Raw genomic sequence first — 15,473 nt, 5'->3', positions numbered from 1 at the left:
AAAATGTATCTCCATAATGTGTAGGCATAAAAGTGGAGGGCAATAGGCAAGTAGTGCTCTTTTAGGTAATATGAAGCGGGATTCGAATTAGTGATTTAATTTGATTGCAATTTTCAATGCCATGCCTGAGTGTTAAAATAAAAATTGTACTTTCATATATTAATTTCTTGGAACAAACTGCCAAAATGCTGCATTTGTTCTTTCATTTGTGTTGCAGTTGTTGCTTTTAGCCCTAGACTGTAGTTGTGTGTAGAGTTGAACTTGATTTTGAACAACCAAAATTGTACCTCTGATAGCGAATGAGGAGGGCGCAAATTATTGAAGTAAGCAGTTCGTTTGGGATTGCAGATATATGAGAGATTTGTGGAAGAAGAAGAAGGAGCGGGAGGCGTAGAAAGAAGGGAATGGCCTGCAAGAGAGAAGATAGAAAGGCGATTTGCAAGAGCAGAGAACTGAGACGTCAAAGGCATGGAAAGAAAGAAAGAAAAAGGAAAGTGGGACCCGCGAAAAAAAATGAAACAAAATAAAAATATTTGACCAAATAATAAAAAAAATCACTTTTGTAGAGTTGTACCATAAGTGGTGGACTCCACAAGAGATGGTATGGTCAAAACATAAAAAAGGGAGAGTCTAAGCCAAAGGAGGAGTGGAAAAAGCACAACCCTTTACAATTCAAGCTACCTACATTGTGTTTTAATTATTTATTTTACTTCTAACGTATATTTATCAAGACTTTCATATAGCTTGTTTTTTAGATTTTTTGTAGCAAAGAGCCCAAGACTGATGTAAATGTTATTGTTGTGTTGTGCACATAGCTCAGTTCCCGAAACAAAACTGGCTTGAAACCAGCTGGTTTGCTTCTAAGCTAGTTCCTAAGAGAACGAGTTCAATTGCCAATTCCAAAAATTGGGATCGACTACGATAACATAGGATCCAGCTTTTTGTCTAGAGCCTACTCATCCTGGAACCAATCTCTCCCACTTGATACATCACATCAATTATTCATCTAGAATTAGAGGTGACCAGATCCATGGTGAGTCAGTTCACGGCCTAAACTAAGAACCTACATTGTGACCCCAAGTTCTAAAAGATTGTAACCGCAAATAGAACCGGTTGGTTATGAAACCACTAGTTCCTAACCGGCACATTTTATATTTTGAGCAAAATTCTTATAATAAAATATAAAAATTGCACCATTTGATCACAAATGTATTTGTTGGTCAAGTTGTTATAATGTTGTCTGTTCATGTTGAAAATCATGGTTCGATTGTTTATGGGTACAAAAAACCTTTTTTTTCCTAAAAGAGGTTTCAAAACTAGTTTAGAACTAGTTCAACCGTGACCCGGATTGTTTGAACCGGTTCCCAAATAGAACTGGTGGTTTCAACCATAAAATCAAGAATTGAACAGGCCTTGGGCTGATTCTAGGTTTGCAGAACCGAACCGATTCATTCTAGAACCCGTCTTGAACTGATCGATCCATACTGGCTTGGTTCGATTTACAGATTAATTGGACCCGGTAGTAACCCCTAACTAGGATTGTTATCATCAAATGATAGAGTCACTCATCCTCCAATCTAATAGCAACACAAAATGTTCATATCACGGCAGCGTGCGTGGCCCATCACACTCATAGCATAGATGCAACGACTATAAATTCCCATCAATTGGTTAATTATCAATGATGCAAATGTCCCCATCAATGATCAACCGCAAATCATAACATAATGAACTACCCACAAAATGGAACGTACGGAACAAATAAATAACGTCTAAATGCAGAGTACTGGCACAATTATATAGAAGAACCAATGGAAATAATGAGATCTCGATGAACTCACAAACTTCAAATTTTCCCATCATTCCTCGGACTCAGCCTCGTCACTATTAATTTGCTCGGTCGACGACCTCAACTGCATGGTAATTCGTTTGGGGACGAACACATTGTAATAGTAGCTCAAGATGCTGTCCTTGCTCTTGGTCGGAATGCACTTCGACGCTTTGTCCCAGAAGCTTGCCTGGTTCACCAGAGGATTTGTTTCATGAGCATCTTGAACCGATTTTCTTCTCTCATTGTCCATGTCCTCGAGACTTCCCCTCCCATTCCATCGAACTTCCAAGTCCACAAAGCCGGCCGAGATCAAGCTTGAAGTTCAATGTGGATTCATACACATGCCTTTTCATGCAGTTAGCTGATCCTGCTGACTTACAAGAGCAAAGCTCATGCCTTCCTTGTCCATTGCTTCCCAGTAGGGGTTCATTGATGCCGTCTTCGACAGGCCAAACGCGGGTGCCTATATATTTAGTGCTTTCCAAAGTATTGTGATTGTTTTTGGTGCACGTGCCAGCCCATATGGGGATTTCCGCCTGGAATGCGGGGCCGATTGGCACCATGGGTCTTGGAGGGTACTCGTCGTCTAAGTACAATAGAGAGAACACTCGCCTTCTGATCGTTACATTTGACTCCTCATCCGCATCTGAAAAGTCCGAACCGTCCGCCTCATCGCTAGGATCCTCCGGAGGTTGATTTCGGGAAGCCATGTCTTGCTGACTCCACGAGTGTGAGCCATCATGCACTGATCCATCCATGACAACTGATGGAGAAACAAGGTCCACAGTTGAGGGAGCAGAGTAAGAGTTAGTTTGCTTTTCTTCATGGCCTTCTATGCTGGTGGACACACCAGTTGATGAAATGCATGAGTTGTGGACAGTTTGCTCACCCAAACTGTCACCAATAATGTCAGCAAAATTGGTTACACAGGAAAGAGTAGTAACCAATTTCTTGACATCGAGGTGAATGTTTTTCTCTAGTGCCTGTCCATGGTCTACTGAAGACTCTCCACTTTCTATGGATTGGTCAAGTTTTCGTTTCTTCTGAAGATGGATGGAGAAGATTCGTATGTCAACTTTTGTTTACAATCTCGTTCAAAACAAACTTTTGTTTACAAAAAGAATTTAATAAATGTCTAAGCTGGATAAAAATGTAAATAAGCAGCAACCACATGTGGATATAATTATAGCCAAGTTTCCAATCTAAGAGGCAAATTTCCTCCCGGCCTTCTATTGGTCGGTTCATCTAACAAAATTTTAGAGCTAAGTAACTATTGCACTATTTGGTTACATGAATAAAATATATAATGAATGGGAGTAACATTAAAATTCTCAAAATACCCCTGAAATCAGAATTAGATGGGAAATAATAGTTATCAAACTTTGCTAGTTAATCACGATGCATGGGTTTGATATCCCAAAAATATTTTCGTACATTAGAATTTATCATATCAAAAAATTATTTGTATTTTAATGATTCATTCATGACTACAGTTAAAAGTTAAGTACATGAATATGTTAAAATAAATATTTTATTAATGTAATTATCATTTTTTTTATCTAATCATAAGTGTAGCACCCCATATATATATATATCAAGATATTACAATTTAATACACAAATTTTTATCAACAATATAGAAGTTAATTTATAGCTATGATTCAAATTTAGTCAAAGTATAAAAAAGTACATGTATAGTTACATAGCCAATAGCATAATTGAAATAATAAAAAACACCCAAACTAGTACATTAATGCTACATTTACTCTAAATAATTTTTTGAACTAATACATCAGTGTCATATTTACCCATAACTAATTTGGCACGAGTATATCAGTTTGGTAGTTTGTCGGACACAAAAATTAATTTTATGTAAATATGGCACGAATATACCAATTTGAGATTTTTTGTGGTACGTGCCCTGTACTTTATTGCTATCACCGTGATCATGCTTGACCATTTATAGTAGGTAGTTCTTCATCGGTGTGGGGTTGTAGTAGACATGGCCACGGTTCGGAACCGGCAGTTCCGGTTCGTGGCCATGTATGAACCGGCGGTTCCGGGCCGGTTCCGGTTTCGGCCCGGTTCGGAACGGGCTGGTAAAAATTTAAAAAATAAATTATGAAATAAAAAATAATAAATTATCAAATTATGAAATAATAAATTATTCAATATAAAATGTAATCAAAATGTACATTGTAATCAAATTTGGGGAAAAAAAAGAGAAAGAATGAATTTTTTTTTTTTGGAACTGGGCCCGGAACCGGCAGTTCCGGGCCGGTTCCAAAATTGTTGGAATCGGAACCGGGCCCGTAGGCCACGGGCTGGTTCCGGTTCCGAACCGCGGGCCCAGTCGACGGGCCGGTCCTGGGTTTGACCGGGGCCGGTTCCGGGCCAAAACCGGCCCATGGCCATGTCTAGGTTGTAGCCTGTCAAGAGATGGAGAAATACTGCTTATAATAAATTTGCCAAGTCAGCAATAAAACACCTCATTCATTGATCGACACGTGTCCAATGGGACCCACATCTCAAATTTTTCAGAAATCCCTTTCTCACTCACTTTCTCTCTTCCATGAAGACCCCCACTTTGTCTACCCCCTCTATTACTCTCTTCTCTGTCACTCTCCTCTGCGACATCCTCTTTAGCGACAAGTTCACCTGCAGCTTCTGCTGCAACACCATCGACGACTCGGGTGCGAGCCGATTCACCGAACTCGCCCTCGACCAGGCCGGCTACTCGGGCTCCCTCGCCTCCGTCTCCTGGAACCTCCCTTACCTCCAGACCATCTCTCGGGCAACTACTTCATCGGATCCGTCCCCGGCTTTCTCTCCAACCTATCCAACTCGACCTGTCCAGCAACTCGCTCTCCGGCTCAATCCCTGACTCAATCTCCTCCTTCTCCAACTTCGGGGAGCTCTACTTGGATAGCAATGTGCTCGAGGGCTCGATCCCACTAGCCTTGGCGCCCTCTCGAGTTTGACCTGGCTCAAGGTCCAGTCCAACAAGCTCACCGGCGGCGCGTAGCTTGCTCGGCAGCCTGCTCTACCTGGACATGAGCGACAACGCAATCTTTGGCGACATGAGCGACAACGCAATCTTTGGCGAAATCCCACAATCGCTCCCACCATCCCTCGTCCATTTCACGATGAGAAACAACGCCCCATAGGGACAACTAGCTTTAGTGAGGGAGTGAAAATGGAGAAGAGAGACGGAGGAGAGAGCCAAGGCGGAGGATGTTTAATGGAAGAGAAAAGGTAAATGATTAAGGGATTTTTGAAAAATCCGAACTGTAGGCTCCACCGGACACCTGTCAATCGAATAGTATTTTATTCCAAACTTGGCAAATCTTTTCTACACAATATTTTTCCCGAGAAATGACCCTCGTTATCGTTACCTTCATAGATTGACAATCAATACCTCCTTTGGAGGTTGGTCTCTTTGCGCCACCTGTGATTAGAAGTGAGCAGGTTCTTACAGGTGAAAACCTAGAATCTAGAATCTATTCACGGATATAAGTTACTCATTTTTTGGAACCTGCAACCTATCCATCGAAACTTGAAATCTAGAACTTACCCTATCACAGATTCTAGGGTAGGTTCCAGGGTCTAATAGTTTTTATTTTTATTTTTAGTTAAACAAAACGAAAATGAACACAACAATACTGAACAAGCTTGTCATTCACCAAAGAAAATACAAAAGACTAGTTTTCTTGACATTACGGTTCAAATAAATACAATTAAACTGAGAAGTCATTGCCTGAATCGATACTAGGAGTGAGCGATTCCATGTTCCGTATAAGTTCCACTTGGAACTTGCCCAAGAGAATAAGTTCTTCATTTTTTAGAACTTGAAACCTATCATATCACAGTTGCAGGGTCGGTTTCAAGTTCTACCCAGGTTTTATCTGTATTATTAATTAAATAATTGCAGTAAATCATCACCTTTAATGACCACCATTTACTGTTATGATCCACTGACCACAACTTATATTTAGACACACTAAGAATATGAAATATTAACAAGTGATAAAATGAAAGCTCAAATTAGTGGTTCGAGATTATACAACCATCATCTAACGCCATGAAACATAGCAAGATCAGTGAAAACATAGACCAAGAAAAAACATAAAAAAAACTTATTTAGATTTCAGGTTCAGGTTCCAAGTTCCGCCTACCTAAAATCTGAACCTATCCGTCGAAATAGGTTCCTCAATTTTTGAAACCTAGAATCTATCCTGCATACCTTGAAACCTGAAGCCTACAAGTGCCGACCAGTCAGGTTCTCAGGTTCCGAGTTCTACCTTGGAACCTTGCTCACCCCTACTTGTGACCACTAACACCACAATCATCAGTACTGTTTGATGCTTCAACCACCGATCACTACCCGTTCAGTTACACTGGCTAATGCTCCAAGCTATTTTGCACCATTTTCAATGCCCTATCACCGTCACCATCAACTTGTTTTATATTTAATGTTTTACTTATGTGGCGTCAATAAATGGCCGCATTGATACCATATATAATCTTTACCAGAAAAACAATATAAGCTAAGGGATATCGGTGAGCCTTAAGATTCAAAGCTTCAACTTTATAATCAAGCCAACAACTTGATCGTTAAACACATACCTGGAGTAGTAGTTGTTCTGTCCGGCGGAGAGTAGACATGTTAGAAGCAAAGGGAAACTTGATGGTGCAGTGTCCGGTTTGAGACTTCGATTTGTCTGAGAAATCTGAAAAAAAAAATTAGTGCAAGTTTTAGTACCAAAATTTAAGTGGTGAATACTAATAGTATTTTATCATAAAAAAATAATATGGGGATAAGTTCCAAATCAATCCTTAATGTTTTGGCCATCCGTCCATTGATTTCTTGACTTTTTAATTTATTTGAATTGAGTCCTCGATATGGTAATGGAAGTACTAAGATTTATGTGCAAAATGAAAGAAAAAGGATATTATAAGTTATAAAACTATTGGAGGGTTTGGTTCAACAACTTTATGATTGATAACACATTGCACATTTATGGTAAGGTTATCTTATGTGGCAAAGTGTTGGGTAAGACAAATGTCTCTCTCTCGTTGGGACAGTTGAGTTGCTGAATGACGTTACTTCTATATTGTGAAAATTTCTCTAGCAAACCACATAAAATAAGTTAAATTGACTTAGGGTTTTTTTTTTTTTTTTTTTGGTCAGCAATTGACTTAGGGTTGGGGTTCCATTGATTTATCTATATTTTGTGTTGCTGATTTTGCACCTATGTGGCTCCAAAATAATAACTTTTAAGATATCCTAACATGACACGTTTACTCTAACGTCCCATATCAGTAACTTGACAGTCCACCTTAGCAAAACCGACTGACAATAAAAACAAAGCATACGGAAGGACTAACAGTGGTACATTGACGTCTTTTCAACAAAAGAAAGTAAATAGATGGTTTTGACTTTCGGGCAAAAGTTCAATCACTGCCGGTGACATTGACCCATCAATTTAAAATCACAATAATGCATAACATGAAAAGTAAAATCTTTTACCTAATCATATCTAAACGGATCACATACCGATTGAGTTAACACTAATCCGCTAATTTAAACGGGTTATATGGGTTGATTTCGTATATGGTGGACTTGACACGAACACGACATGATTATCTCTCGTGTCTCACAAGTTGATACAAATTAAGCCAAACACAATCAATCTCAACCCACTACTCATTGACTTTGTGTCGTGATCTAATTGTGTTATTGTTGTATCAAAATTTTTAAGAAAAATGCCTATAGTGTTTTGAAAATAAAAAAACATTCGTAGTATACTAACATGTGTAATCGAGTGTGCAGCAGATACTATCTCTACATGCACATATTCATTTGTGGATAGTGTTCAAAAGGATCCTCTAAAGGATTGGAGCGCTCTACCTCTACTAAGGGTGAACAAGGTATTAGCCCGATGTGTCTATAAGTTGGATGGACATGAAAGAAGGCGAACAAGCCCAAAACGAGGGGTTCGGTAAAACTTAATGGACCTGAGTAGAAGGTAAGCGGGTATGATAGAATGAGGAGTTCGTGGTGACTAAGATGGACCTAAGTAGAAGGTGAACAGTTAAGTAGAACCCCAAAAAAATAAAAAGTGAGTCTGCTTAGAAGGACAAGTGAGTAAAAGGTGAACAGTGAGTTATAGTGTGAAACGTAAATAGACTGGAGGGACCGTTGGCAGAAGCAGCTCCTTCAATCAAACGAGGTGGATGACATGTAACGTTCTTCTACCACTTGGATGAGAGGACCCAAACCTCTTTCCAATTTGATTTGAATTCAAAATGGTGTCTAATAGGTCGTTACAAGCTTTGGGATTCGCAAAAAGTGGACTTGCACAAAGGACCCGTTTGGTTCGGCTTTTCAAATGCAACTTGGAGGAATGCAAATACCTTTAGGTGAAAGCCACTTGGGGAAATATAAGTGGTGTTTGGTAAAAAAAAATTTGTGAAGCTATTTTGGCCTAAGTGGTGTTTGGTAAATTTTTTTTTGCAAAGCGCTTTGGCAATTTTTAGTTTTAATATTCCAGTTTTGCTCCTATTACTGTTCATCTTCTTCACCGGCGAGGATGGCCGGCGAGGTCGCCCGACCCAGGCGACGGCCGCCTGGGGTCGGGCGACCGCCCATGCGACGGTCGCCGGGTCGGCGACGCCCAGCGCCGTCGCCTGGGTCGCGCAACCCGGGCGACGGCCGCCCGAGGTCGCGCGACCCCGGGCGACGGCCGCCCGGGTCGTGCGACCCAGCCGACGTCGCGCGACCCCAGGCCAATGTCGCCTAGGTCGCGCGACCCCAGCGGCCGTCGCCCGGGTCACGACCAAGGCCGACGGCGCGCCGAGGTCGCGCGACCCGGCGACGGCGCCCGAGGTCGCGCGACCCGAGCGACGGCGCCTGGGCGGTTGCCCGATCCCAGGCGGCTGTCGCCTGGGTCGAGCGACCTCGCCGGCCCTTCGCCGGCTAGATCCGCCCTCGCGGTGAAGAAGATGAACAGTAACAGGGGCAAAACCGGAATAAAGAAATTTGAGTGAGGGCAATTTGGGAAGGGAAAAATAGGCTTCAGCATCCCAAATGCTAACTTTCGGCTTTCCGTTCCCCAAATGCTAAACCAAACGGTTCAGCATTTTGGGAAGGGGCTTTCGAGCCCGAAAGCCCCTTCCCAAAGCTGAACCAAACGGGGCCAAAGTGGACTGGAGATATCATAGTAGTTTTACCATATGTGAACAGGCAACAGAAATGGCAGACTCTAAGTAAATTAATGACGGAACCAACGCTACTTGTATTTGAGTTTCAAGCGATAATGTGAGGTTTAATAGCTATAAATTCAATCCAGGGGAAGTAGTATAGTTGGGGAAATGAACAAAATTAGTCTAATGGTTCGGGTTCTCATCTTTGCTCTATTCTGGTTGATAGAAGCTATGCTTTTCTGATTATATTATCTATGAAGATCGCTTCTATCTATAATTTGGGAAGAGAGAATTAACAGTATTGTTAGATATGCTTGTGTATTGATAATATCATCTATCAGTAACATAACACCTCTTGAAATTATTGGTGGACCTTTTTGGTGACTGTTAGTCTAACAGAGTGAACTAGTTGTCTCTTTATTCATCTCATTATTTGTTTGATAGAAGTATTTACATATTCTATTATTAAACTGTGCCTATATCTATCAAGTTTAACTTGAGTTATTGCTTGAAAACTTGTCAAATCACCATATTCATCCCTTTTAGATTGTATTATTAGTTTCAACAAGAAATTTTCACTTATAAAAAAAATTAATTAGAGATTTAACTTAATTGAAAATTTCTAGTTCTAAATTGAATCATTGCTTTGACATGACTTTTTAGATTTCCAATGGATCTAACCCAAAAAATCCCATTGTTGTACTGCCTAAACCCCAATTATGCAAGTCCGCCGGTCACCTCTACAATGGCTGGAAACCGCTCTTCAAATATGTGATGTTCCAGATCCATGTTCTTTTGTTTGCTTATGCTAGATCTAGCGCATAATCATCTAATAAATGGCCAAAAGTGAATCGTAGACATACCTTTTCAAGTTTGCAGATAGTCTCCTCGTCTATAATGATGATGATGATAGAAAAGATCGATCTTGACGTGACATGAAGCGAAGGCTTTCTCAGCGAACAATCAATGCCGTTCGAGCGGATTGCAGGGCGATCCTTGGACAGAAGGAGCGAGCGTTCACCCAAAAACCCTCATCCCTATAATGAGACTAGGGTTTCGACTTCGATACAAGGGACGATGAAGGTTCGCCTGTATATAAAAGGAACTCCTTATATGTGATATCCACCCGTACGTGAGAGAACGAAAAAGATTTATAGAGCGATGAAAAGAAGTAACAAAAAGTGATCGAATATTTCGTGGCCAAAACAACAATAGTTCAAATAAATTACCATTTTTTTCCTTTTAGGGATAATATCCAAATTATTCCATGAAAGATATGGAATTTGTTAGTTAAGAATCCTAATCTACTCGGCTATTAGATAAGGATCGGTTTCCTTATTAAATTAGGAATCCTTATGAGAATAAGATTTGATATCTAAAAACACAGAGTATTATTACTAAGGATTAATATTACGAAAAATCACAAACTGATACACTTGTGACAAATTTACCCAAATTAAATATTTAATCATCATCAAAAACCTCAAACTGGTACACTTGTGATAAATTTATCCTAAACTAATTTTTTGGACCATCTAAATCTCCAAACTGATACAGTTGTGATAAATTTATCATCTGTTAATTTCTATTAAATTAGATTAATACCTCGAAATACCACGAAAAACCACAAATTACTACACATGTGATAAACGGATGGTAAAATTCCAAACTAGTACACTCATCAACTGTTACGAGTCATCCAACTTAGTAATTTAACAAAAAAATTTAATGGAAACTAACAGAGGGTAAATTTATCATAGGTGTACTAGTTTGGGATTTTTGGTGGTCAAAAAATTAGTTTGAGGTAAATTTGTATGACTAATCGTTTCTCTATATGATAAAGTAAATGCAAAAGATTGTTGCAGCCTGAACCTTTTCTCCTGTAAATTCCATTACAAGTCCATTGCAGACAATAATGGCATCATTTTCTAATTAAAAAAGTGATAAAAATCCTAAATCAAAAGTACATTGAATCTTGTTTCACCAAAATGAGGAAATATCATTCAAGAATATGGACGGATCAACAAGCAAATCAGCACAGGTTGTAAAGGGCCATTTGTTGTTTTTAGACAGGAATGTAAATAATAAGAAAATGGAAAGTATGAGGGGACAATAGTTACTAGTGATATAAAATAGAGAACAAAATATAAAAGTACAACGTGAGTATTTATAGCCCACTAACGAAAGTTATAAACAATATTTTTGAATTCAAATAAACAATTAGCTTTCTAATCTTATCTACGGTTACGAGAAGTTACTTTGCACAACACTTATCTACAAAGAAGTTTTTCAACAACAATCATCCACAAGAAATTGCAAAAAACGTATAATAGAGGTAATAAATATAACCACTCAACACTTACGTTTTTGTGTCAAGTGCTCCAGGTCAATGGCTTTGTTGATTAACTCCTAAGTTTTTTATAAAGCCTCTTGTCAATAACTTTCAAGATATCGTGGATGACTTTCTTTGCAAGATATCAATTTCCTTCAAGTTGTCAATTGTTCTATTGATTATTGAGCAAACTCTACTTTCATCAACTAAATCCGATTCTAGTCGATAACAACCAAAAGTTGATCATATTTGTTGGGGCTAACAATACAACCTCAAGGGAGTAAATAGGTTGAATGAAAAAAATATGAAGATCTTTTGCAGAATACCAAACAATCTCAACAGCTATTGATAACAGATAAACGTAATTGGGTGTGCTGATAATAATGAATTAGAAGATAGCACATTGAGTTTTATAGTGGTTCGGCTTTTTCCGTAAGCCTACACCCACTCTCAGACTAACAGCCTTAAGAGCGGCTCGATTCCAATAGTAATAGCAATGCAAGTTACAATTGTCTAGTGCGGTTCCCTTTTACTTGATAGATTACACTATCGGAATACACAGTAACTACACTTACTCTTGTAAACTTGACTATAAGCTATTACAGTACTAAACCAAATACAGAGACATATTCAGAACAAGAACAGAGACAATTTCTAGCCCAAACTATAGTAGGAATATTTCTCGTCTCTCTCTCTCTCTCTTTTCTCAACATCACTGCTCCTTATGTATCGGACTCTTCAATCTATCCATAGAAAACCTACAAAGATGACCAGCTAGCCATAAAGAGTCGTTGGGAGGTTATCTGGCAATCACCTCACTGACAAGAGCAGACTTCCCTAACAAACTACTGCTATCTTGTCTTTGAAAAATGTTAACTACTTTTCCGGTTTTTCTACTACGGAATCCAGTCCTGGAACGGCTATATTCTGTACCATCCACTATCATTTTTCCAGCATGTATCTCACCATCATCTGACCTAATGCATCACCATCACTATCATACGCACACTATCTCTAGTGCAGATTATGAGTGATCAGATTGACCATATTCAGTGACGATACCAATTGAATGACGCACGATGTTAAGACCAATGATCTTTTCATCCTCACCAGTACCAAAGACTTCCAAGGACACTGGCTTGACTGGTCCTTCCAAGGCACCATGAGATACCACTCACATTGGTACTTGTTCTTCGGAATGTCAAAGCCAAGTTTCTCGTCTTTGCTAATATGTAAGATCATTGATAATGATTAACCAATTTCACCACCTGCACTCGTTATGGTAACATTAATACAAAAGATAGTTTGGTGATCATCAAAATATCATAGGGATGTTTTTTAATAAGTTTTTGTATCAACTTATGCCCCATTTTAAAAGAATCAAATGATTCATCAATCATTCGATTTTTTTGAATTAGATGATCAAGAGCTATTATATGCTCCCTTATCATTGGCTAATTTGATTTTTCCCTATTGAATTGCTTTCTTCAACACAACACAATTAGCTGTGTTATGGCTCCATAAATGGTGCCACATGTAATATTGGATAACTTGGCCTTATGTTAAATTATTAGGCGATCTTTAAAGAGTTAATCGACAATTTTGTCCAACTTATTCATGTCGAATGAGTAAACTTGAATGTCTTTAGCCCTAGCTGTTCTTTAATCTTTTATTTTTGCGGCCTTTAAGGATCGATCCATTCGGTATGTGGTTTTCTATAAACAAGTATCATAACACCCTTGTCTACTCCCAATTGTTATTGAACTTCTTCGATAAATTGTGCTAGGTTCAATTGTGAATTTAGTTATCCATCTTGCCCCTCAGTCAACAATGCTAGTCTTGTTAATCAGCATTTTAGGCCTCACAGGAATATTTTATATTAGGTGGTAACAATGGAGCCAACGGCCTTACGTTTTCAAAATTTGGTAGTTAATCAGCATGTCGCCCAATTTGATTTGCCAAATTATTGATACCAAATTGATTATTTTAATCAACATTAGCCTGATTATTACCTTGATTAGATGATTCAGGCCTTTGCATAATTCTTATAGGGGCTTGACTGCTCTGACCAACATTATTAGCATCAATAAATGAAGAGGGACTAGGAACATAACTTGTTACCTCTCGATTGAATTGGAATGGTGGTAGGAATTTTGGATGATCCTAGCCTCGATAGAATATCATTCACAGCATTAATGATAATTGGCTTGGTCACATCCGACATGTGACTCACGATGTACTTAGCCATACCATTTTATTGTTCTTCAAGCAATCTTCTTATGGTAGACACCATGCTGAAATTTGGAGCAACATCCCCTAATTGCTCTTCAGTAAGATGCCTTGGAAGATCACCCCTTTCGGTGGCTAAGGATTCTAAATGTGCAACAACATCATTTCCAGTTTTCTACTTGATTGTTATTGCCAGTAACATTATCGGACTCTTGTTGATTTCTGGTTTTTACTATTGTAGTCTCCTTGAATCAATCAAATGTGTCCCACCAAGCATACCAAATAGATGTTTCACTAAAATTGATGAAATATCTTTCAAGAATAAGAATGAATCAGTGAGTAAATTAACAATGGTTATGAAGAGTTCTTTGTTGATTATGGACAAAAAATTAAATGATAAGAAATTACGACACTAGGAACAATCGTTTATAGTAATATAAAATACAGAATAGTAGAGATAAAAGATAGATTTGCAAGAAGGTTGAATTCTTTGATTGATTGTGGATCTTTTACAAAGAGTACAATGAGGGTAGATATAGCCCACTAACAACGGTAAAAAACAACGGTTTTTGAATTCCAATAAACAAATAACTTCCTAATATTATCAGCAATTACGAGAAGTTACTCCGCGCAACACTTATCCACAAAAAAGTTATTCAACAACACTTATCCACAAGAAATTACAAAGATCCTAAAATAGAGGCAATACACATAACCACTTAGCAAGTAAGTGTTTGTGTTGATGGCCCGTTGTTGATGACTTTGTCGATTAACTTCCTAAATCTTGATTAAGGCTCTCATCGATAAATGTTGTCGATGACTTCCTTAGCGAGTTATCGATTCCCTTCAAGTTATCGATTGTTTTGTTCATTATTGACCAAACTCTACTTTCATCGACTAAGTCTCATACTTTTTTATAATAACCAAAAGTTTGCCATTTTTGGGTTTCAACAAATTTCTAGCGGTTCGAATCACAATTCCTTAAATCTATGACACTTTCCTAATTTAAATTTTAGTGTTTCTAATCTTTAATAAGTTAATCTTTTTGATTTTATAAGAATTCAAATCCATCCCCTAAAGGACACCAAATAAAAAAAAACAATTTTCCTCTATAAATTTAACTTTGTATTTCTTTCACATATTAAGCATATGCTCTTTTGTTAGTAATTACAGATTGAGTATTGTCATGAAATGAAAAGAACGAATTACAAATATTGCAATTCAAACCTAACGGAAGAAGAAGAAATTACTAAAGGAATTAATGAGGAACAATAAGGATACAAAAAATTAATGTAGTTCGATTAGAGTGTCGGTACCTAGTCTACAAGGAGAGCTAGCCATTACCAAATCCACTATGAATCCAAAGAATATATAGTTTACAATTTCTCTAGTCTTTTCCAGCTCTGGAATACACCCAAAGCAAAACTCATTATCTCACAATCTCTCACGAACAAGTCACTCGGAAAACTCATAGAGAGAAACCCTAACACTTCTCTTACTTGCTCTTATGTGTAATAATCAAGTAGAATATAAATATAATATTTGTATCCACAATGGGAAACCCCTTTCGAGAAACCTATTCAACTTAGGAAACCAATCAAAATAGGAAACTTGCTAAAATTAGGAGGCATACTTCAATCGAATTTAAATTCGAGACATATTCTAACACATTCCTTTCTTCTCCCTCTATCGCTGGCAATCGGTGACCAACGGAGAAACAATAAAAAAGAAAAAAATTAGTAAATTCAAGATCAACAAAGAATAGTTGGGGGTGAAGAACACTAGAAGTGTCAAAACTTGTGTACGGCGCTCACTTTAGTGCCAAAAGTTTTTGCCAGCTCACTTAAATGCCAAATCGGAGGAAAAACGATCACTT

At 38.2% G+C, this 15,473-nt stretch overlaps 1 protein-coding gene across 1 annotated transcript; it reads right to left on the bottom strand.

Moving 5' to 3' along the window:
• Positions 1-1,706: 1,706 nt before the first annotated feature.
• Positions 1,707-6,540, bottom strand: LOC130139558 (AT-rich interactive domain-containing protein 1-like). Its single transcript, XM_056316771.1, has 2 exons — positions 6,457-6,540; positions 1,707-2,725 (listed from the first exon to the last, which is right to left on the bottom strand). The coding sequence occupies exon 2, from the start codon at positions 2,587-2,589 to the stop codon at positions 2,071-2,073; it is 519 nt and encodes a 172-aa protein (XP_056172746.1). The 5' UTR covers positions 2,590-2,725; positions 6,457-6,540; the 3' UTR covers positions 1,707-2,070.
• Positions 6,541-15,473: the final 8,933 nt, after the last annotated feature.

The sequence above is a fragment of the Syzygium oleosum genome, unplaced genomic scaffold (assembly GCF_021117445.2).
Source record: "Syzygium oleosum isolate NSW1041296 unplaced genomic scaffold, Sole_v2.1 Sole_v2.12, whole genome shotgun sequence".
NCBI classification, from domain to species: domain Eukaryota; kingdom Viridiplantae; phylum Streptophyta; class Magnoliopsida; order Myrtales; family Myrtaceae; genus Syzygium; species Syzygium oleosum.
This window is presented reverse-complemented; position numbering and strand designations above follow the sequence as displayed.